Source organism: Cynocephalus volans, chromosome 11 (assembly GCF_027409185.1).
Source record: "Cynocephalus volans isolate mCynVol1 chromosome 11, mCynVol1.pri, whole genome shotgun sequence".
In the NCBI taxonomy this organism is placed as follows: domain Eukaryota; kingdom Metazoa; phylum Chordata; class Mammalia; order Dermoptera; family Cynocephalidae; genus Cynocephalus; species Cynocephalus volans.
Window position 1 is genome coordinate 118,028,356 of NC_084470.1, and position 24,717 is coordinate 118,053,072.

Consider the following 24,717-nt stretch of genomic DNA (forward strand, 5'->3'; position numbering starts at 1 on the left):
TTCCCTGGGAATGTTCCATCCTCTCTTTTCCTGGTTGAGATGAATCTCTGAGTTGACTGTGAACAGCCTGAGATCCTTGCCCAGTAAGGGATCCGGGACTGTTTGGAAGAGTCCGGTGTCTCTTCCATCAATGAACCTGACAAGTTCAGCCCCTCCTTCAGCAGTAATGTAACGAGGGATGGCTGGGGGTGTTGGAGCTGGAGCAAGAATAGAGAGGAGACATCAGCTTTGGTGCAGCTGGGGAGATGAAGAGGCATGAGCCAAGTCTCTCAAGATGTGTCAGCTAGACCCCGGCCAGCACTGGCTGGAGGGCAGGAGCCACGTAGCTGCTGGCCACGGGAGCAGCCTGGGAGCCCCACCTTTCCCATGTGGCATGTCCCTGGGCCTGGCTCTGGGTGACCTCCACTCCCATTCGCAGCCCTGTCCTTGGCTAGACTAGGAAAACCAGGGTGAGAAGTGAAGGGGAAATTTGTCCTGCTCCTAGTCATGCGGTTGTTTCTGTGGCCCCTGGTATTTCCAGAATTGGGGTGGGATGTCCCTGCTGATGTTCCTATTGTGGTCCCTCATCTAGTTCCTTTGTCCTACACCAGCCTGACTGCTGCTGATGTGCCATGCCATTGTGTGTTGCCAGCCAGGCTAGCAGAACAGTTGGCATTTCCGGAGAGGGGGCCAACTTTTTTCCTGACCTTTGAGTCCCTGAGGTCTGGGAGCCAGGAGGCAGTGCGGGGCCTTTCCATCCGGGTTCCAACAGAGGTTAACAGTGCTGGTGGCACTGGAGCCACGGTGGTGTGGCTTGGCCCGGAGTCGTGGGGAGGGGCCCTGCCAGAGGACCCGATTGGTCAGCACCTTCTCTGTTCCATTGAATCCTGGTCCGGTCAGGGGTGTGAGTTGTTTAATGCATATCTTGGCTCCGTCCCCTGGCTTGGGTGCCCCCAAGGCTGCAGCCACAGCTTCAGAGAGGATCTGTACCTCACACTGGTCACTTTTTTGGGCGTGCTGCCTCCCTCTGAGATATGTGAGAGATACCGCCCTTCACCAGCCGGCCGTCTGTGGGAGGCCCTCGTTTTGCTTTGCTTTTCTGGGACTTGGAATGAATGTGAGGAAAGCGTAGACTGCATTTGGTTTCTTGCTGGCTCCTTCCGTAAGAGCTGCGGAAAGCAGGGGCTCAAAAGCCAGAGAACACCCCCAGGGCCCCACAGCCTGTGCAGAGTCTGGTGCCGTAGCATGAAGCCTGAGTGGGGTGGAGTCAGGGGACGAGGATGGAGAGTCACATGGGGAGGTGGTCATGCATGGTTGGATCACAGGAGCAAGAATAGGAGGCTGTGGGAGGATGAGTCCAGTGCTTAGCTAGGGCTTCCTGCTGTGGCCCAGGGTGGATATGTGCGTCCCCTATGAAGGATTTGCATCTGAATGCCTGGCAGTGAAGGCAGTGTGGTGCCCAGCTAGGGTCTGCAAGGAGGCACGAAGGTATGAGATGGGCATCAGAGTGCTGTCCCCATATGCTATCCAGGGAAAGGAAAACGGCTTTTTGTTAAGGGCCCCCCTTTGCTTATCCAATTTTATCCTCAGAACAACCATGTGATGTAGGCATTATTTCCCTTTTACAGTTAAAGAAACTGATTAGTAAGTGACTTCACCAAGGTCACACACTTGGTACATGGAGTGGTTGAGATTTAAATCCAGGCACTTCTGATTCCAAAGCCTGTAGGTTTTTTTTCACCCTTTTGGGCTGAAGTCAGACATTTTCATGAGCTAAGACCGCCCCCCCCAGAGGACCGATATGAACCAGAGAGAAAGGCAGACACCCAGGGGAACTTTCCAGTCACCAGGGACTGCTGTGCCTCATTCCTTTTTGGGGAGGCAGGGCAAAGGCAGACTGCCTTTGGTATCCACGGCAGGCTGGGCTGAGCAAGGCAGATACATTCCTTCTGCAGTGTGTGGGGAGCCTCTGCTGTGTGTCAGTACTGTACGAGGTGCTGGGGGTGCAGAGCTCAGCAAAACCAAGTTTCTGCTCTCGTGGAGCCTATGTTCTGCTGTGGGGAGAGATAATTAATAGTAATCTTTAAAAAGAATCATAAAATGTATAAAATAGATATACAGGTTGAGAATTTCTAGTCTGGAAATCTGAAATACTCCAAAATTCAAAACACTGACCAGATGCTCAAAGATCGTGTTCAAAGGAAATGCTCATTGGAGCATTTCAAATTTCAGATTAGGGATGCTTAACCAATAAGTATTATACAAATATTCCAAAATCCAAAATAAACCTGAAATGTGAAACACTTCTGGTCCCAAGTGTTTCTAATGGATACTCAACGTGCATATAGAGATTGTGTGGGGATGAAGAAGGGGGACATACATGCATAGGAAGGGGTGTCCAGATGGTGGTCACTAGGGGATTTAGAGAGCAAAGGACCTCAGCCACCTGGGAAGCCATGTTAATTGAACTTTCCTCCAAAGAGTTAGGGTGGATATGGACACTAACCTCCTCTTTTTTCCTGTTAACTAGAAAAATTGATCCAGGGCCCCCATGGCTTATAGGAACTTGTAGTGAGTCAGGGATCAAGGTGGGAGTAGATGTCAAGCCTTTGGTCATCAGCAGACTAGTGTTTTTCCATTTGCCAGGGCCACCTTTGGCCTTCCGTCTCCCACCCTCACCAGGTGCCAGCTGGCTTCTCTTCCTCAGCCTGGTCACCGTGCCCCTCTTGTCCACACAGCACAGGGAACATTCAGGTTAGGTCTTTGCCGAGTCACTGGTCAAATATGTGCCTGCAGGAAGCAGACTCAGAGCTCGGCCTCTCCTGCCAGAACACGAGGTTCCGAGAGCTGATGATTGCGATAGGGAAGGGACAGGCACAGGGTTGGTTGAAGTCACCTTGCTTCAGATGTGGGGATGGCTTTGTGTCTTGAGAGATTGAGGCAGCTTGCTGGTGCTGGAGGCGGGGAGGGCAGAGTGTGCAGTTCCAGGATAGAAGGTGCAGCTGGGCCCAGGGTGAGGCAGGCCTGGGGATGCTTCAGGGGATTCTTCTCTCCTTGCCTGGCCCGCCTGGACCTCGGAGACTGCCATCTGCTGCCAGGGGTCTGAAGCTGCACAAGGATGAAGTAGTGTGGTCTGGGGGCTCAGGGAGGAGACGGGTCAGGGAAAGCGGAGTTTGTGTGGCTCGGTGTGGAGGAGTCAGCAGACCTAGATGCTGGTCCTCGTTCTGTTGGAAAAAACTTAACTCCTTCTCTTTATCCCTTTGTGCATCTGTTTCATCATCTCTGAAATGAGGGTGTTAAACCAGAATCTTTCTGGAGGTTCTACCTCTAACATGGGGCCTCCCTGGATATTCACAGAGATATTTCTTAGAAACTCAAGATGAGGAAAATTAGACCTGAGTTTCCCCAAGAGAGGGGGAGGGATCTTGAAGACCTGTCTGAGAGCAGCCGGAATCCTATTTCAGAAGAGGCGCTGTTGGTATGAATTAGGTTGGGCGGATGGAGACAGTTTTTGAAGGACCTCCCAGAGTCAGAGGGAAGGGGATGGAGATTGTGTGAAGGTGGTGATAGGACCCTCCAGGTAAAAGAGGACATGGATGGACGCTGGCTCTCACTGAGAGGCTCGGAGATGGGGCATGTGGGAGCTGCTGGGGGGCTTGCTGTGCTGCAGAGGGCTGATGTGAGAGACCGTGCTCTAGGAAGGATACTCTATCTCATGTGGCTCCATCCTAAATCCTAGGGGGATAATGGCACTGTGGATGGGGCAGAGCATCTGTTCCAGGGTCTGTGCCCTTTGCTATCAGGAAGTTTCCCATTATATTTAGCCTTCTTTTTTCACATGGTTGTTTAAGGCCTTCTATTAAAAATTGAATTTAAAGAAAGAGATGGCAATGAAAGAAAAGAGAGAAAAACAAAAACGAGAAGATCTTAGAGCCACCGGTTCCGTTTGGGCTTTTTAGTCTTGAGTCACTCTTAAAAAGATAGCAAAAATAAAACTCGCAGGGGAAAGCCCCAGGTCCCAGGCCTAGCTGTGCTGGGGCCAGGGGTAGCTGGGACTCTGGCCTAGCTTCTCCATGGCAGCCTCGGTCCCAGATGTCCACTGCCTCTGCAAGGCTGTGTGGGTAGGAGCCCTGGGGCTACCGGGGCACACTGTGCAATCTACTAAACAGAATGCAGAGTTTTAAAAGTAGCTGCACTTCTCCAAGACAGTATCTGCCACCTTGTGGGACATTTACCTGAGAGTGGTAACAACCGTGAGCCCACCCTCCTGTCTCCACCCCCAGTATGGTGCGGTGAGCAGGGATTGGGGCAGGACTCAGAAGAACTGGTTAGTGACCATAGTATCACACTCACATAGTTCTTTTCACATTTGCCAGCTCATTTAGTCCTCACACAGCCCTGCGAGGGTAGGTGGTGTTATCTTTGTTGATGAAACTGAGCCAGAGAGAGCCCTGCCGAGATCTAACTGCTTGTACTTGGCTTAATTTGGGTCTTCCACCCAGATCCCCTGACTTCAGCTGTCATTTCCCTGGGTCTGAACCAGTGGGGCAGGGGCAGGAGTGAGGGCATGAGGTCTTGGGAAATTTACCTCGTCTCTGAGGTTCTTAGGTCATTTCTCTGTACATTGAAAGGGAAAGGAACCCTCAGAATGTCTGGGTTCTCCTATTCTTGATTCTTTAGACTTCTCGAAGCTCCTGTGAGAACTGGCTTGCACTTCTTGGCTGGGAAGTCAGCCACTCACCACGTATTCCTGGAGAGGTTTCCTACATTTGGAGCTCCTGGAATATGTGGCACTTCAAATCATTCTGACACGTCTGTACAGCACTTCAGGCATGTGCATATAGGCATGTTTTTGCTGAGTGTGGCTCACTTAGTGATGAGGCCTCATTGTGGGATCTTTGAGCTATTTCCAGCAGATTTGTAAGAGTTGCCCTGAGCATTGCCCAGCGTGCATGTTGTGTGTATGTTCCCTGCTTGCTGGCTAACGTACAGCACCTGCAGGAAGCATTGGCTAGTGCACAATGTAAAGTGAGGTACTAGAAACACTGGCTTAGCTCTGAAGGTTTGCTTCACGATTGACTTGAACAATTGGCCTTCCCCATGGAGAGGAAGGTACATTAGAGAACTGCCGGGCATCAGTTTTCCTTGAATTCTGAGTTTAATCCCCATTCTTCATAAGGGGTGCAAAGGCAGAGTATTGGACTTCTTGACCTTTTTGTCCTGAGTGATCTTCATTTAAATAGACCCAGAACTCATAAGAAAGGGGAAAGAAATGTTTGTCTTAATTTACAGCAAATTTAGTGCTGATGGTTTAGGCTTTTTCTGGGGTGTTCCTTTAGGAACAATTGAGGTTGGACGGGGCAACATGCATGTGTTTCTCTGGGTGTCTGTCTGTATTCCGTACATGCAGCCTTGGCTTGATGGGGAGTGTACTGGGGAATTGTTTTGGTGGATGAAGACTTCAGTAGCCTCATGTGTGAAGATTTATCCTGCTGAACCCAGCTCTTTCTGTTTGCCTGGAGGATGGGAAAGAGAGTGGCTGAACCAGCAGCAGGAAGGGTGATTTCAGCTGGACTCACCTTTGTTGAGAGTTCCCAAGGAAGGATGAAACTTTTTAATTTTTTTATTGGAGGGGAGCTGGGGGCTACTGGATGTCCTTGACAGGGTCCTCCCAGTCCTGAGTCTGTGGGGCTTTGAGGAAGAGCCTGAGGCTTGAGTACCAGCATTTAGAGTGGGATCCACTCTCCATCCTCCCACTCTGCCTTTGAGGCTGGCCTGAGCGGGGCGGGGGGTGGGGTGGGGGGTGTACACCATTGTGGGCATCAAACCTGGAACTCTGCCCTTGTTTACCTTTGCAGAGAGAACTTCTGGCACTGACGCTGTAGGAATTGATATTATTTGTGTATAAAAAAAGAAGAAAGGCATGTTGCCCCTCACCCCTTCTAGGAAAGAGCCCTGAGCTACTCTCGTCCTGCATTTGTACCCTTACCACTAATTCCCCCAGCCCTAGGCACCTTGACGCATTGGAGATGAGAGAGAGAGAGAGAGAGAGAGAGAGAGAGAGAGAGAGAGAGAGAGAGAGAGTGTGTGTGTGTGTGTGTGTGTGTGTGTGTGTGTGTGTGTGTGTGTGTGTGTGTGCGCGCGCGTGCGCGCGCCAGACATGGATTGCTGGGAAGAAGGCAGGAGGTAGAAGAGGACTGTCTCAGGGCAGGCCCGCAGTGCTGGGGGCCATAGGCATCACCTGCTGTGCTATCAGCACGGTGTGTGTTCAAATGGGCACACTGTTTAGTGGCAACCCCAAGTCAGAAATCAGTTAATGGCTAAATGAAAATAGAATTAAATATGGAAAAATCCTATCTTTTAGCATCAAAATACCTGATGGGCTGGGGACTGTTAAGGGGGCCCTGTCTGTAAGATCATGCTTATTTTATATTGACCCTCTGTCTCCTTTCTTTCCTATTTTCCACTCTCTCATTCCTTAGGTGTACGTGAATATTTGTCCATGCAGTTGTGTTGTTATTTCCTTGGGCTAAGGTTCTTCTAGTGCCGCTGGCATCGCTGGATGTGTGACTGTGATTTCAAGCGTAAACAAAGCAGAAGCTCATTGTAGGGATGAACCATCTCTGAGAGGGGGGCCCTGGCAGCTGCCTGCAGACCCCTTCCCCTGATAGTCCTGGGCTGGGTTGGCCAAATGCCTGAGAAGATGAGAATCAAGGTTGTCCATGCTGGGACCAGCTCGGCCTGATGCCATGCCTCCTACTGGGATGGTGGTTGCTCAGGCTTGTGTCCCCCAAACCTTATTAGCTGTTATTTCTTTTTAGCTTGAACCCTGAGTAGTGGCCTTGGAAGTCGGAGGCCATATGTCACCTGCTAGGTGAGAAGGGGGTCGGAAAAGACGGGCACAGACAGGAAAGGAACACAAGCTCCTGACCACTGGCCTCTCTCCAGGACAGGTGAACTTTGTGTTCAAAAGGGAACACATTTAATCTTTTGGCCCTAGTAGAAGTTACTTGTATTTTCTCTCTTTTCCCTCCTCTCTCTCCCTCACCCTTCCTCCCCTCTCCAGCCTCCAAAGAATTTAATCTGCTGGACAACAAACAATACTGTTATAAAACTTTGAAAACAAGAGGGCGAGGCTCCCCGACAAGGAGAAGGGCATGCCGGGTAACGGCCCCAGGGAGCGTGCCAGGCCCGAGATGGAGCCGGGCGAGAGCCCAGTTGGCTGGATACCTGGGCGCCTGCCGCTGCCCGGCCCGCTTGCTGCGCCATCCCCGGTCTGGAGGGGAAGGAACCAAAACGAAAGCAGGAGGCAGAAGAGAAGCGCTTGCAAAAGGGAAGTTGTACGTGTTCCCCTCTCTGATCTGATGGGAATGCACTAGACTGTGAAACTTCCTCCTCCACCTCCCTCCCCTCCCCCCTGCCACCTCCCTCCCTCCTTCTGCTGCCGCCTCCTGTTACTCACTGTTCTTGAGACTGGCAGGCAGAGGTCCTGATAACAGAATGAAGCTGGAGTGGCAGTGTAGGTGCAGCCACCAGCTGGGCCAGCTAAGGGGACGCAGGAGAGAAAGTGCCTTGCAGTTGGTTTGGACTGGGACCTGCCCTCTGTCTGGTGCAGCCTGCCTCCCCCCAACTAGGGAAGTGGATCCGCATCACGTCACAGGGTGTGCCCCAGTCCATGTGCCCTGCCAGGTGTGTGCCCAGGTACTGAGTAGAACTGCCACCTGGAGGTTAGTGGATATACCCTGGGCTTTGGTGCCTGCCTGGGGCTGTGCCCCAGGGAGACTGACTGACTTGCTGAAATGCTCTGTCCTCTGAGGTGCCCTGCTCTTCCTCTGGGGAGGAGCAGAGGCTGTGCTGCAGAGGCCGGCGTGCCTCTGGAGGAGCTCCTGGGGACAGGAACGTGCTTTTCCCAGCGAGCAGGCACGCTGTCCTGTGAGTGTGGCGCTTGGTGGGATCCTATGTCTATTGGTTATTTCTTGGCAGCAGAAGGAGCGGTGACTGGGAGTGGTGGGGAGCTGGGCTCTGGGGCATCTCCCCAGCCTCCAGAGTTAGATTTCACCCTAGTCTGAGGCTTCCTTTTTGAATCCATCTTCACCGAGTCAAGTAGGTGATTTGGGAGTGACGAGGGAGCAGTGTTGGTGGTTTTCCGTTGGGCTGCGTTGGTTTGGACGTGTGAGCTGTGTGGTGGGCATTGTGTTTGTGTAACAGACCATAGACTCGCTCACTTCTCTGAAAGCAGCGCAGGGCAGTGCCCACCCTCCTCTGCCAGAGCCGGGGAGACCATGGAGACAAGGCTCTGGTCTTCAATCCTTCCCTCCACTCCCCACTGTCTTGTGCCGCTCCCATGCCCTATCTCTTCCCAAGGGCAGGGTAGCCTTGGTGTATGCCCCCAGCCAGCCAGCCAGCCATGTACTGAATCTGGGAGTTTTTGAGACCCTGGTTTTGTCATCGGTGTTGAGGAAGGGACAGAAAACCTAACTTACAGGAGTGCATCTGCCTAAGAACATGGGCCTCCATGCCTCTGAGCCAGGGGAATCCAGAAGAGCCGATGCCGGGCCCACGTAGGCCTGGAAGGCTGTTACTTCTTGCCCTGGTACATGAGTAGCACCTGAAGGGCCCAGTGGGTCTGGAGGATGCTGTTCCACTTTGAGGGCAGGCCTGGGGAGAGCAGTGCTTTCCAGATGCTGAGCCCTCTTTGTGGGGACCAAGCTGCCAAAAAGGAAGGGCCCGATGGAGGGTCCTAGGGGCGTTGGGCCAGCCAACTCCATGTTCCCCTCCACCTTTGGCCCCCTTGTGCACATACCCTTAGTTTTATCATCCTTCCTCTGATTCACTAACCACAGCTAGCTGGCAACAGGCCCCAGCCTGACAGCTAAAGACAAAACGTCCAGGATGCTAGAGCCGAGGGTGGCAGGAAGCTGGGCCGGTCTTTCAGTTCATACGTGCACAGTCTGGGGCTGCCATAAGGGCCTTCCACAGGCCTCTCTCTCACCAAGATGAGCTCTTCCTCACTGCCAGGAACCCTGCAAGCAGCATTTCCAGTGGCAAGAAGATGGAGGATCTGGGCTCGGCTTCCGGCACCCTCCCCCATGCTGGCTGGAACTTGCATCAGTCACGTAAGTAGCTGTGACTCAGCACCCAGCGCCGGGTCAGGAGGGAGAAGCTGCTGCCTTGGCAGGGACCTTCCCACGTTCTGGATTTGAGCACATTGTGGTAGCCCAGAACAAGCAAGCAGGATTAGGCTCCGGGGGGCGAGTATCTCTTTGTCAGTGAGCTTGCTCATGGATGTTACAGACACGGATTCCTTCTCCTTCCCATTTTCCTCTCATGTTAGTTTTGGGCTCCATGCTGAGCATAAGATATTTAGGACAAAGAAAGCGTAATTTGGAGAATGAAGTAGGAGTTGTCTTTGCAATCTCCAGACTGTTTTAAACCAATGGCCTGTGGGTTATATTAAACCTTGGGTGTGTTGTGTTGGTCCTTCACATGTTTTTTTCCTTTTTTTAATGTATCTTCTTTGAATGCCTTTAGACAAAATATAGTCTCTCCAGGTCATTGTATTTCTGTAGCACGCTTGTGTTGCTTCTCTCTCTCTCAAGTGTCCTGCCCAGGATCTCTGAGTATTTGGATGTGTGGTGACCAGTCTACCCCAGCCCCCTCTCTGTAGATGGGACACTGAGGCCCATTTAGGGAAGTGGCAGGTGTCTGTTCTCAGAATTTGGGCTGAGCAGGAATTAAAGCCAGTATGTGTTCCGATTTGCTATGTGACGACCTTTCCTCCACCCTCAGGTCCCTGCCCAGGCAGAGGGCTGGATCGTGGCTCTCCATGGCAGCACCCTCGTGGGCTGACATACCCACCCCTATGGGTGGCTGGTTTCTCTTCCTGTGCAGCCTCAGCAAGCGCTTTGCCGTTGATCGGTTTGCATGGGGTCATTTAGGCCAATGAGAGAATTGTATCACCCTCCTCGGCTGGGGTTTATGGGCTGCCTTTTTACAGATCTAGGTGGCCCAAAGATTCAGGCCAGGGAGGGGGAGACCCTTCGAGCCCTTATCAAACCATCCGGTTACTTCCAACTAGGGAGAAACCACCAGCTTGTTTCAGAGAAGAGTCATTGCTTAGCTGGCTTAGAGAGAACCCTGGTTCTGTTTGGAGGGCTAAAACCTGAATGGACCCTTTTATCCAGTGGGATTAGAAGGGTGAAAGATTTTGGTGCTAAGATTACTTTTTTTCCCCCTCTTCTTATTTTATAGTGTTTAAAGTGATGGAGTGTTAATGATACCTTATCTCTTCTTGCAGAGAATTAGGAGTTAAGTTTTAGAATCCAAGAGTGGGAAACCCAGTTCCCTCAGTGGCAGCTGCCCCCCTGCCACATGCAGCCCTTCTGATGGACTCTGGATGCATCTTCATGGGTGGCAGGAGAGACATTAGTTAAATAGTCACACTGATGACCAAACAAGATAAGTGTGTTCTGGAGGAAAAGAACTGAAGGCAGGAGAGGGCGACTTAACCCTGTAGCAAGCCGGGCTAGACTTGGGGGGGCTTTCCTAAGCTGAGCCAGGGGCAGTGGTGGTGGGGAGGTCTAGAGGTGGCAGCTGAGGGAGAGTGGATAGAGAGTATTCCAGAAAGAGGGAACAGCACAGGCAGGGCCTTGTGGTGGGAGAAAGGGTGCTTTCTGGATCACTCTAGGACACCTGTGTGAGGGCCCATAGGAAAGGCATTTGTGGATACTGGCAACTGGAAGTTGCTAAGGAAGAGTCTGGCTAAACAAAAAGCAGAAAAGCTGAGAATTACCAAATGTAGATCCCATCCAGCCCTCTCATTTTACAGGATTTGGACCCTCGGTAATAACTCATTTAACCCTCACTCCTGACTTTGAAGTCCTCACCGTTACCTGGTTAACAAGGCCCAGGTGTTGGCTGCAGGTGTCACCACAAGCCACTGTGTGCAGATCGGCCCCTCAGCTCTCCCACCTGGCTGAGGCCTTGGAAAGGCCCATGGTGGGCTGCAGAACCTAGTGCTGGTGTCAGAATCAGTCAGGCAGGTTTGTCTCCAGCATCTTCCCCACTGCCACAGCCATGCTGGGGGAGGACAGCAAAGGCTCCAGAGGTCCAGCAGAGAACGTCAGGCTACCCCAAAGCACCGGCCCCTGCAGAATCAGAATCCTGCTCCACCCAAGTACAGTTATAGAGTCAGTGTTGTTCTGCTTCCATGCAGAAATACTGCCTAGCCATGTCCCCTCCTCAGTCTTGTTCACAATTCAGTTCAGGAACAGAATGAGATGATAGTCGAGCAACAGAGCAGGCAGCTCGTGGGCAGAGGGGCAGGAACGTGGACTTTGGAGTTAGACCTGAGATCTGCATTTACTGGTCACGTGACTGTGAACAAGTGACGTAGCCTCATTAGGGATCAGTTTCTTCTACACAAATTGGAATTTTTTTTCCCAATTTTTCCAGTTATTTTCTCCTGCTTCATAGGACTGTTGTGAGAATTAAATAGCACAACTCTTGATGTTCAGATTTTATTTTCTTGTTTTCCCTGTAGCAACACGTGTTATTATCAGGAGCCATAAGAAATATAAGCCTGTACCTAGAAGCGTAAAGAGTCGATGGGGAATGTAAAAGATACAGCTTCTCCTCTGTCTTTTTTTTCTCTTGGTTATGCTATCAGAGGAAATACATATATTTTATTGGCTTCAAACAACCAAAATATACAGTAAGGAGACAGTAAATCAAATTTGGAATATAGTTTGCAAATCTCATTTTGGGCAAATTTTGAAAACAAAGCAAATCTCAACTCTTGTGCTAGAAGATTGTCTACTTAATACAATTACAGTATATTGGTTTTTTAAGTCACACCAGAAGTTAAATAAGATTGCCAGTTAATGGGGTCGTATTTGAATGTTCTCATACTTATATATGGCCACCCCATGGTCTTCCTGAATAGGGCACATGGAAGAGTTGCCCTGACCCAGGTGAAACTCACCTTTGTGTAGTGGCGTGAGCCTCATAAGCAGATAGGGTGCTTGTGTCCTGATGAAGTGAGATAATGTATCTGTAAACACTTTTCATAGTGGGAAATATTACGCAAATGCAGGACAGTACAAATGTAAATATTTATGTATTTTAATGATAGCTTTGGCTATTTTATTTCATCTTATATACAATAATTTGTAGTGACTGGTGGTGTAATTAAACAGAAATAACCTAGAATTAATGAGTTTTGTATTCCTCTCGTCTGTTGGAAGCATCAGCTGTGACCTTCATGTTTCCTTGAGCAGCACCATGTAATACTCCTCTGTGCTTTTCTAATGGATCGTCACGGCCTGTCACAAGTAGAACCACGAGAAGACGTTTCTCCTCAGTGCAGAGGCTGAGTCTTCTGATCGCATCTCCCTGCTTTCTTCCTTCATTGAGATCCTCTTCTTCTGGAAGCTGGTTTCACATGGTGGCTTAGATTTTTCCATCTTTGTATCTAGCACCATTTGAAATCAGTGTTTTAGGAGTAAGAATTGCACCACTCAAAGGGCGGCGTACAGAGGAGATGCAGCTCGTGGGACTGGCTCCTCTCCTCTTGCTGCTTGAGCCTCTTCAAGAAGTTGAGAAAAGAACTTGAAAAGCATAATACACTCTTGAGTAGGTTGGGTTTTTAGAGGGGTGACAGTGGGGGAGGGAGTTGTGTTTAAAATGAACTCAGTGGTTTAGTGGGGTCAGGGGTTGCGATGCTCTCTGTCAATTGCTAGCAGTTACCACCAGCATTAACATGTTAGTAGGGCCTTTGAGCGTAGTGATTGTATTATTCAGTTGGGTGATGATGTATAGGATATTGCTTGTAACAGGGAAGGGGAGAGGGCTGTATACCTGGAGGACTGTTCCAACCACATCTGTCCACCCGCTCCTAGAGGATGCCCTGGAGTATTAGGCTGTGGTTGCGGCACAGCTGAAATCAAACTTGCCACCTGCTCTGCTGAGATGCAGACCCTAGGAGCACCACTGGCCCATCTCTTACACAGGCTGACCGATTTCTCCTGGTGTTCAGAGTCTGTTTTTGTCTAGCACCATTTGAAATCGGTTATGATGTAGGGGGAAAAGCAGCAGCCTCGAAGCCTCCTGTCAAGCCTGGTCAGCAACAGCCTGTGGTTTCCTGGAACACGGATGGGCAGAAAGCAGGGAAGGAAGATCACACTTTTCCCTACAAACTTCTTTATAAACTGCATTTATGATATATGTTATTGCAGAGGTAAGAAAGAATTTAATGGATTTTTTAAAAAGAAAGCACTATAATTTATCTGATGTCCTCAGTTGCATTTTGCTGAAATGTAGTACTGCTATACATTCTATAAATTGGTTGCTGTTGAATTATCTTCCTGTTGGAGTCTATCCATGCATTCTGACCATAATAAATATTTTACTATATTTATCATGTCTTGTGTTTTTCATCTATTATTTTCCATTCATAATTCTATGATGATAAGTAGGTCCTGAAAAAATTAATTTGCTATGCAGATTCTACCTACTTCATTAAGAATTTTAAATAGGTTACAGCGGACATTGAAAATGAAGCCCATTAAGACAAAAATGAGATTCTGTAAGCCAAGAAATAAAATGAGAGAAAAGATTAGGGAAGAGAAGACATGTTGAAGATCCAGGCTGAGGATTATTATTTATTGAATGGGAAAACTCCTCGGTTCCACATGGGCTGCACACACGGCTCCTCTGCCAGCCAGTGTTCCTGTGAGAAATTTGCTTAAGAGGACGTATTGTCACGTGGTCCTTAAAGGAGAGCAGCTCTGATTTTAGTTGCATTATATAAAAGACGAAGGAGCGCTACTTTGGGCTGTTCGTTTATATCAGCCCTTGAAGACAGCTTGAGCCAATTTTGTAAAGCTTCTCAGAGATTAGCCGTATTGACTTCATAGGGGATCAAGCTTGGAGAATCTTCTGGAAGGAAGGCTGTGGCCCCTTGATCGAGCTTTTTCCATAGAAGTTGTTTGGCTGACTAGGAACTACCTGCAGTACAATTATTTTGAGCCAGTGGTTCTCAGTAAATGATGGCAATGGGAAGCCTTAGTTCTAAGTCTGCATCCTTCCAGTCTTCCCCCAGATGGCTGTCCTGCCCAGTGGGCTGGGGGTGGGGGGTAGAAGCATTTGCTGGGAAGACTTCCCAGTGAATGTGATGCACCCCCTCACTGCAGCTGCAGTCCTATTTCAGGCTGCTGGCCGAAGAATTGCGTCCTTATCCCCAGGTCGTGGTGGGAATAGTTACGACCCTAAATTGTATTCTTCTATTCACTTCCTCACTGAGGCAGGCTACAATAGTACCCACAGGTATAACAGCTTTGGGTCTGTTGTATTGACCACAGATGAAACTATTTTGATTCATCTACCACGTCCCAAGCTCCAGCATAGGTATTGCAAATACAAGTAAGACATCATTCTGCCCTCAGGTGGACCCGATTTCAGTCCTCAAATGCATAAATGCTAGAAGATTTTTAGCATCAAAGCACAAAATTAATGATTTGAGACATCTTTTCCATAAAAGAAGTTTATGACTGTAAAGCTACAGGACTGTGCCGCTTGTCAGGTTAGGGCCATACCTAAAGCCAAAACATTTCATTATTTTAGTTATACTAAGTATCCATTTGTATCATCAGGGCTAGGGCTCGGACCCTTCAAACCCATTGTACAGACTGGGTCACCAGACCCCTCACAGGCCAGGCTGGGTAAAGATCCTGGGAACCATTGCAAATGACAGGAGCTTAGTCTTGAGAGGCGGTGGTGGTGGCGGCTTCCCCGGGGGTCCTGGGGGCACTGGCAGCAACAGCTTGCAACAGCAGCAGCGACCTCCCTGTGGCCCCCCAGGGGCATCGCGGGGGCTGGGGGGCCCCCTGGCTCAGAGCCACTAGTCCTTTACATTTCAGTCCATAACCCAGGACACCTGGGCACACATGCGCACTTACGTTAGTCAATAACCAAGGAACACCTGGGCGCACATGCATATTTACAGCAAATGCTGGGCAAGATTCTGAACATCTGAGGGACCCTGACCATTTTCCTATATTTTCCCAACAATGACACTCCCGTCAAATGTTTAAAGTGATACATTGCAGGGTCATAAGCATCATGTAACTGGGGCACCTCTCGAACAGGATTGTTTTGTTTTATTCACCTGGGTGCTGATAGCCCTTCACCTAAAACTGCCATTCTGAGGCAGTTTTTCAAAATAAGTTGGTAATTACACAGAATGGTTCTTTTGGAGAAAACATTATGAATTAAGTTTATGAGGCCATGCTGTCAACTTACATAGAAAATGCTTTGTCAGGCCTGGGTCTCACCTAAGTTTTACCAGGTTTTTTAGCTGTAAATTTTTAAGTGGAGATGGTATATTGAGACTGAAGGCACACTCAAACTTCATGCAGTTGTACTGGCAAATCCCATCTGTGGAAATAAATGCTGATGAGTACTTAATAAAGATGAGTGAGACAAGTCTTTGACCAATTTAGGTGACACAGAAATAAGTCTAGAACTGCGTAATTCTTTGTTTAAGTTGCTGGCCCAGGCCTTCTGTAGGGAAAGTAAAAAATGGTCAGGGCTTCCTCAGATGTCCAGAGTCTTGCTGAGCATTTGATGTAAATATGAATGTGCACTCATGTGTTCCTTGGCTATTGTCTGATGTAGATGTGTGTGGGCACCTAGGTGTTCCTGGGTTGTCTGACTCACACCTGCATGTCCTGGGTCATCAGACTTAAGTATAAAGGAAGAACAGCTCTGATTCACAGGGCCCCTGCCCCTGGGATGCCCCCCATGGGGGGAGGGGGGAGGCACGGGGAGGCTGTTGCTACGAGCTGCTGTTGCTGCCACGGCCCCGGGACCCTACAGGAGGCTATCACCGCTGCTGCTGAGGAAGCCAAGGAGTGCGCTCGTGTCATCTGCCAATGGCTTCCGGGATCTTTCCCAATTACCTAGTGTGGACCTGCTTGAGGGGTCTGTGACCCAGTCTGTGCAACGGTTTGAAGGGTATGAGCCCTAAACCCTAGCCCTAGCAATACAATTGGCTACATCGCAGGATTCTGACAGTTGCCCTAGCCAGAAGCCTTTATTTTGAGAAGCTGATGTGTAGTTTCAGAGGAGTACGTAGCAGATCAGTGTGTCCATATTTTGGGGAAGTTTAAGAGTTTTCCTTGAGTATGAGAAAGATTGTCTTTTGGATTTTTTCTAATGTGATAGTGCCTTACCTGCCTATTCAATTCACCCAAAGAGGTTTTAAATTAGTGATCTTTGGCTCCCATCCCCACAGGCTGTGGTTTAGCTGCTCTAGAAATGGGGCCTGGACATCACTTTGTTTTAAAGTTTCCCCAAATGATTCTAATGTGCAGTCAGGGTTGAGAGCCATTTCTCTGTGGTCTTGTTTCTAAGAGACTTTATGACTCAATGTATGGTCTGAGGACCCCACACTGGTATTTCCCATGACAGCTGTAACAAATTATCATAATCTTGGTGTCTTACAATAGCACACATTTATTCTTACAGTTCTGGAGGTTAGAAGAAGTCTGAAATCTGTTTTTCTGGACTGAAATCAAGGTAGGGCCACACTCTTCAGAAGTGTTAGGAGAGAACAGATTTTCTTGCCTTTTTCAGCTTCTAGAACTGCATTCTTTGGCTTGCGTCCCTTTCTCCATCTTCAAAGCCAGCAGGGTAGTATTCTGCACAGTGGTCACATTGTCTTCTGCTGTAGGTATCTTTCTCTGCCTCTCTCATATAAGGAACCTTGTGATTACATTTAGGCACTCACCTGGATAATCCAGACTAATCTCCCCTTTTCAAGATCCTTAACCTAATCTCATCTGCAGAGACCCTTTTGCCATATAAAGTAATAGCCACAGGTTCCAGGTATTAGGACTTGGACACCTTTGGAGGCCGTTATACAGCCTCCCACAAACAGCAATACATGGGAATTCATTAGAAATGCAGAACCTCAGGCCCCACCTGAGAGATCTGTTGATCAGAATTTGCTTTTTAACAAGATCACCACGTGATTCACCTGCACACTAAAATTTGAGAAGCATGGTGCTATGTGATCCTACCCAAGGAATTCTTTAATAATTGAGTCCCACTTCGAAAACAAATTCAAGGAGTATTTTTCCTAAGAGCTTTATCAGGTGAAGGTGGGTAATTTTCCCAAACACCATACATAAGGGCTCTCATAAGAATAAGTAGTCCCCCAAATTCTCAATGAAGCCACAGCGCCTAGGTACAAGGATGCCAGAGCTCTTACTTGTTACCACTAGTCTGGCACAGGGTTTGCCACTGCTATATACGGTAATAGTGCTATTTTTAAAAAGCTTCATAAGGGAGATAAAAGTTATAAACTTAAGTGGCTTCTCCTAACGTCAGTTTTACTACCTTATTGTAAGTTTCCTTGGGCTTTGTTTTGCACTACACCAAGTCAAGAATCAGGTGGGTAGCTTTCTCAGTGTTCTCTATACCTGTGGCAGTGTGTTCACCTTCTGCTGGCATACAAGCAAGAGGGAAGGAAAGATTGTTTATTGACCACAGATCCCCAGTATTATACTTCCCCCAATAAGCAATAAGGGGCAGAGTTTAGCCAATACTTAAGCAATACTTAAGCAATTAAGGGACAGAGTTTAACACTTTTAAAAATGTTAATTTCACAGAAGCAGCAGAAGAGACTTAGTTTAGTACCAGATCCAAATTGAAAATAAAAATTGCTTCTGGGAATCACTGCAATGACTGAAACCTCTGAACAATGAATGACAAAAAGTTTGAACAGGTAAGGAAGGGATTGTCAAATGCCCTAACAATCCACAGGAGGGCAGCAGTGCCACAATTTACAAATGCTTACACTTCGTCCTAGGGTAACCTTTCCTGGATGAGCCCAGAAATTCTCATGAAAGCAATGTAGCGTAGGGAGAAAAAATCCTTATGTACAGTCACTCAATTTTGCGTCATTTCTGGTAGTTAGTAGACTTTATGTTAAATCCTGCTCTTGCATATAAGTATGCAAATTTTTAAAATATGTAAAAAAGCTCATTCTTAGTTAAAATGTTAGCTGAAAGGCATTACTAGTTTTAGAATACCACAGAGTTGCCTATTTTCCTAAACCCTAAATTTTACTTTAACGATGCAAATTCAAATTCCGTCTTATCCCAGGTCTCTTCAGTATTCTTGAAGACTTTTATTATTAGTTACCTTAAAAGCTTTCTCTGTATGTTTTATGCTAATTTTCCAAATACACTATAGTTTCAAGGTCAAATAAAATTTTCTAAAATGCTTTCCTTATTCATAGTCAATATAGTTTCATCCAGTATTGACATTAACAGAAAGATTACTTCTGTATTTTTAAACCACATAGAGCCATGTTTGCTTAGCCAGGCAATGGACTTAATTCAAGTCTTTGAAATTTTCTAATTTCTTGAATAGACTGAATTAATAAAACCACAATTTTCCTTTGCAAATATAAGCATTTACCTTCTATCATTGTAAGTTTATATGGAGAAACTGACTATGGAGCTTGAGAATCACTAATGCAGAGGTTCTAAACCTTAGCTGCAGAAACACTTGGGACACTTAAAAAAAAAAAAAGTCCCTATGCCCAAGTCACATCCCAGATCAATTACCCGAGAAATCACAGGGGTGGGACCCAGAGGTCAGTAAATCTCCCCAGGTGATTCCAATGTGCGGCCATGGTTGGGAAACACGGAGGCCTGATTTGAGAGATTTAGCAAACTGATATGATTTAAATCTGCAAAGAGAACAAGAATGATTTTTGCATTAACAACAAATTCTATTATAGTTTACACAAATTAAATTTTGTACTTTGAGACTTGGGTATTTATTTAGCCCTGGGTATGCATTAAAGTTATGTGGAAGATATATATCTTATAATAGACACATGTATACACATATTTAAATGTGGCTAACTCGAGGTTAAGTAATAATAAAGGTTATGAGAGCTGGGCAGAAAACAGACAAAGCTTCATGGAATGGGCAGTATTTGAGCTGGTCCTTGGAAGATACGTAGGATCTGGACGGGACAGTAGGTGTTTCAAGCAAAAGTGAATTAGGAATATAGCAGAGCACACAGGGCAAACGGTCTGGCTTGACTGAGAGTCGGTTATTTAAAGTGTAACAGAAAGAAAGGCTTGGAAAGAGAAGTTGGGACTTAATTGTAGAAGATCTTCAGGTATCATGTATTTTTTCTGACCACAATGGATTAAAACTAGAAATCAATAACAAACAAGACTCTGGAAACTATACAAGTGCATGTAATGACATATGGGTCCAAGAAGAAATTAAACAGGAAATCAAAACCTTTATTGAAACTAATGAAAATAATGACACATCATACCAAAACCTGTGGGATACTGCAAAAGCAGTACTAAGGGGGAAATTTATCACATTAAATGCTTACCTGAGAAGAATGGAAAGATGGCAAGTAAACAACCTAGCACTTTACCTTAAAGAATTAGAAAAATAAGAACAATCCAAACCTAAAGTTAGTAGATGGAAAGAAATAATTAAGATCAGAGCAGAACTAAATGAAATAGAAAATCAAAAAACGATACAAAAAATCAATGAAACAAAAAGTTGGTTTTTTGAAAAGATAAATAAAATAGACAAACCATTAACTAGGCTAACTACAAAAAACTCAAAGTTTTATTTGTAGAGTTAATTTTAGCAAAGTTGCAGGATACAAAATCAACACGCAAAAATCAGTGGCATTTCTATATTCTAATAATGAACCGGCAGAAAAAGAAATCAAGAAAGCTAACCCATTTATAATAACCATCAAAAAACAAAAACAAAAACAAAAAAAAACCCCTAGGAATAAATTTAACCAAGGATGTGACAAATCTCCATGATGAGAACTACAAACCACTGTTAAGAGAAATTAAAGAGGACACAAGAAAATAGATATCCAATGCTCTTGGAGTGGAAGAATTAACATTGTGAAAATGTCCATACTACCCAAAGTGATCTACAGATTCAATGCAATCCCCATCAAAATTCCAATGACATTTTCCTCAGAATTGGAAAAAACATTTTTAACATTCATATGGAAGAATAAAAAAACACAAATAGCCAAAGCAATCCTGAGAAAAATAAATAAAGCCGGAGGCATAACACTACCGGACTTTACACTACACTACAAAGCGATAGTAACCAAAACAGCATAGTACAGGCATAAAAACAGACACATGGACCAATGGAACAGAACAGAGAATCCAGAGATCAACCCATGCACCTACAGCCATATGATCTTTGACAAAGGCTCCAAGACCACACACTGGGAAAATTGGCAATTCATATGTAGGAGAATGAAACAAGACCTGTACCTCTCACCCTATAAAATCAACTCAAAATGGATTAAATCATTAAGTATACATCCTGAAACAATAAAACTCCTTAAAGAAAACGTAGGGGAAACGCTCCAGGAAGTAGGATTGGGTACAGACTTTATGACCCCAAAAGTATAGGCAACCAAAGGAAAAATAAACAAATGGGATTATATGAAACTAAAATGCTTCTGCACAGCAAAAGAAACAACAGAGCAAAAAGACAACCAACAGAGTGGGAGAAAATATTTGCAAAATATACATCAAAGGATTAATAACCAGAATATACAAGGAACTTGATCAAACAACTAAACAGGACAAAAACAACCCAATTAAAAAATGGGCAAAGGAGCTGAATAGGCATTTCTCAAAGGAAGATATATGAATGGCCAACAGACACATGAAAAAATGCTCAACGTCTCTCAGCATTTGGGGAATGCAAATCAAAACCATTTTGAATTACCATCTTACTCCAGTTAGGATGGCTAATATCCAAAAGACTGAGAATGACAAATGCTGACGAGTATGTGGAGAAAAAGGAACCCTTTTACATTGCTGGTGGGACTGTAAAATGGTGCAGCCTTTATGGAAAGTAGTATGAAGGTCCCTCAAACAACTACAGACGTATCTACCATATGACCCAGCTATTCCACTGCTGGGTATATACCCAGAGGAATGGAAGTCATCATGTCGAAGAGATACATGCACTCCCATGTGTACTGCAGCTCTATTTACAATAGCCAAGAGTTGGAACCAGCCCAAAAGTCCATCATCAGATGAGTGGATAAGGAAAATATGGTGTATCTACACAATGGAATACTACTCTGCTATCAAAAAAAATGAAATGCTACCATTCGCAGCAACAATGGATGGACTTAGAGAAAATTATATTAAGTGAAATGAGCCACGCACAGAAAGAGAAATACTGCATGTTCTCACTTGCGTGAGCTAATAAAAATAAATAAGTAAATAAATGAAGCGGGGGTGGGGGGTGGGTGGGAAAGAAGACACAACAATCACAACAACTTGATTTTGTTAAGATGTGAACAGCTATGATGTTGATGAGGGGAGGGGGGAGAGGGAGGGAGGAAAAGGAAGAATTGATAAAGGGACACAAAAATCAACTATATTGTATATTGATAAATTAAAATAAAAAAATTAAGAAAATAAACATGTTTGTACTGTAAAACAATATTGATTCTGATCCATCCTTGATTCCCCAATCATATCCTTCTAAAGGTAACATTTTCTTTGGCCCAACTTGCGCTACTAAATATAAAAGTTTAAAATACAACTTGTAAAAATGTGATTTTAATTAGAGTCCCTTCTCTTTGCCCCCTGGCTTCTCTGAAAGAGATTCTGCCTGAGTAGCAGGACTCAGTAGACAGCTGAAATCTACCCTATCTGAGCATAACAGTGCTACCTGAGCTATGTTTACTTCCTTCATTTTTTAGTACAACCAACAGCAAACAAAGAAATTTCCTTCTCTCCCATACATGGCTTAATTTTTACTCTGCCTTTTAGGAGATGAGGTAAGATGCACACAAAGATAAGAGGCTTCTTACTAGCAAGGACAATGTAAAAGGACTAAGATTCAGACACACCTTGAAGTTATCTGATGAATTTATTCTCTGTAAGACCTCCCTTTATTTAAGTGGGGAAAGAAAACCACCTACGGCCAGAATTTAGAGTGGGTTACTCAGCCTATGGAATTCTCCTTAGAAAACCACAAGGCCACAATGTTCATTTGTACTAAGAACCAGCATTCTTATTATAGATGTCAGAGTCCTCTTAACTTTTTGTGGAAGTATGCAACCGATTCTGAAATCTTACTGATTTCTTAGACTGGCTTATTGATGTTAGAAAAAGAAAAAGAAAAAGGTGAAAACAAATGCCATACATAAGCTTTCTAGCTTCTCTACATCACCAAAGAAGTTACAACTTAAAAATAGAATTTTACCCTTTCCAACAACATTCTTAGTTAAGGAATTCAACCTTGTCCACATTCCCCATTTTTAGTGTTCTTGTTTTTAATAGATAAGAGCAAAAGTAGTATACACATACTTGTAAAAGCTTTTTATAGTGAACAATGTATAAAATACAATTTAGAACTGTTGAAAAAATAAATCTCAAGTGTTGGCATTATTATTATTATTATTATTATTTTTTGGTGGCTGGCCAGTACGGGATTTGGAACCCTTGACCTTGGTGTTATAACATCATGTTGCAACCAACTGAGCTAACCAGCCAGCCCCGGCATTAATCTTTGAACAAAAAAGATTTCAAAATAACTTCCTTTACAAATGAAATGTAATCTAATTTTGAACTGTATTTCTCTACATTTGCAGATTTTATAAATCATTTCCCCACCAGGGATACTATTTTGACTTGCCCTATAAATATAAGTGTTATTTGAAGGGAAAAACGGACAATATGTTCATATCCAAATTCATACACATTTCAAAGAAGCATCAAAGGATAGTGACTACGTTCAAGCCACATTAAAATGTTAACAATATGACTTGACAGTTGCATTCTTGAGAGTCAAACTAAAGAATAACTTGTAGATCTGAAGAGTTTAATAGATTAAAAAGATAAATTGGAAAACATTTTCTGTAGAAATCATTCATTTCGGTGGCGCTTCTGCAGTGGTTGCTTTGTGATGGTAAGCAGTGTATTCAACTTTACCCTCGGGTTTCCTACAAGGCAAGGAATAAAGATAGCATCAAAGATAAATATAAGTACAGAAATTAAATTCCAGAAGCCTATTTAGAAAATGGACAATTAAAAAAAAAACACAACTATGTTTATAGTATTACAAGTCCCCAAACTAGGAAATTAATGATTATTTAAAAATAATTTCAAATGTTCAACTAGTGTCCTTCCAAAAACTCTTCTTCTCTCCCTGTATTATATTTTCAATCCCCTCCAAAACAAGAAATAGAGCAGTAGCATACAAAGTACTTAGTAAATATCTCCTCATTTTGATTTAGGGCCAGTGGGAAAGAGGGGAGAGAAACACGCTTTCCTAACGTTGCAATTTTAAATCTGTGGCTCTGAGATGAAACTTTTAAAAAGGTAGTGGTTCTAACAGTGTTTAAGTATAGTAATGCTTCATTTACTCCTCACTGTCAAGGAAATCACGCATTCCTGCAAGAGATTCTCCTAAATAACTAAAGTTGACATCACACTTTTATCTTAACAATAGTCATCTTCGTAAAATCTACTATTCCAGTCCAGTGCTGTTCAAAGAAATATAATGCCAGTCACGTATGGTATTTAAAATTTTCTAGAAGCTAAATCTAAAAAAGTAAAATAAACCAGCAAAATTAATTTTAGTAATATTATTTTGTTTAACCCAATATAGCCAAAGGGTTATCATTTGACATGTATTTTACATTTTTTTTGTATTAAGTCTTTGAAATTCAGGGTGTATTTTACACTTATAGCACATTCTACACTGGACTAGCCACTTTTGAATTCTGCAGTAGCCACACATGGCTATTGACTATTGAATTGGACAGCACAGCTGTAGGCCCTGCCTTTGTAAATTGACTGTAATTGTCATTTAAACACAGACAGTTTAGAAACAGTGGTCAGTTCAGGTAGTTGTAGAGTGTAGTGACATGGGGCAAAAAACATAAGGATCAAATGAACGAACATTTTTCCAGTTGGTTCTCAAATTCTTGAGTATTTAACAAAGCCTTCAAAAATTAAAAAATATATATATAACAAAAGATTTTGTAATTAGTTTAAAGAGCATATTTACGAAGTTAAATCCATCCAGAAATATGGAATGTCATGTACCATTAAGTTTTACAAGAATCTTCCCTCGGGTTGAAAACAAATGTGCCACAAGAAGAAACTGTGCTCAATGCTAAAGGCAAGGTACATCTGAAAATGCAGGACTTGTCATAAAATTTATTTCTAAGACAAAGTTACATGGATTTAATATCTACTCTGTGTATTCCCTCAAAACTCAGGGGTGCTAGAGACCAGGGCCATTTCTCCTCCCGCAATGTTATTCTTTTTATCTTTGCATTATTGTCTTCGTGCAAAATGGTTTCAAAGGTAAACATAATGAACAAAAATTTAGAATCTGTTCATTGCTGGATGATCTGTAAGACTTCAAGGTTAAAGTAGCTTCTGTTTCAAAATTCATCTTTCAAGTCCCTCAGTGAGACTCATAAAGTCTTAATTTACAAACCTAATTCTCAGCTTTACTTCCGTTCTCTTCTGTCACTGATTTTAACCCACTTACTACACCACTCTTGCTTCTTCTTGGTGGGATGTCATTATTTCATTCAGCCCTTTTCCTTTCCTCTGTTCAGCACATACCTAACTGATGAGGGCCACAGAAGTATCTCTGCTGTGTTTCTTTTCA

At 44.8% G+C, this 24,717-nt stretch overlaps 1 protein-coding gene across 4 annotated transcripts in view; it reads right to left on the reverse strand.

The window, feature by feature from the left end:
• Window positions 1-21,882: 21,882 nt before the first annotated feature.
• CD46 (CD46 molecule) overlaps window positions 21,883-24,717 on the reverse strand; it is a 29,691-nt gene continuing 26,856 nt past the window's right edge. For all 4 annotated transcript variants that reach the window (XM_063114676.1, XM_063114675.1, XM_063114674.1 and 1 more), the window contains one exon: window positions 21,883-23,032. In XM_063114676.1, coding sequence (XP_062970746.1) covers window positions 22,960-23,032 — 73 coding nt within the window. In that variant the 3' untranslated portion in view covers window positions 21,883-22,959. The remainder of the gene's footprint in view (window positions 23,033-24,717) is intronic.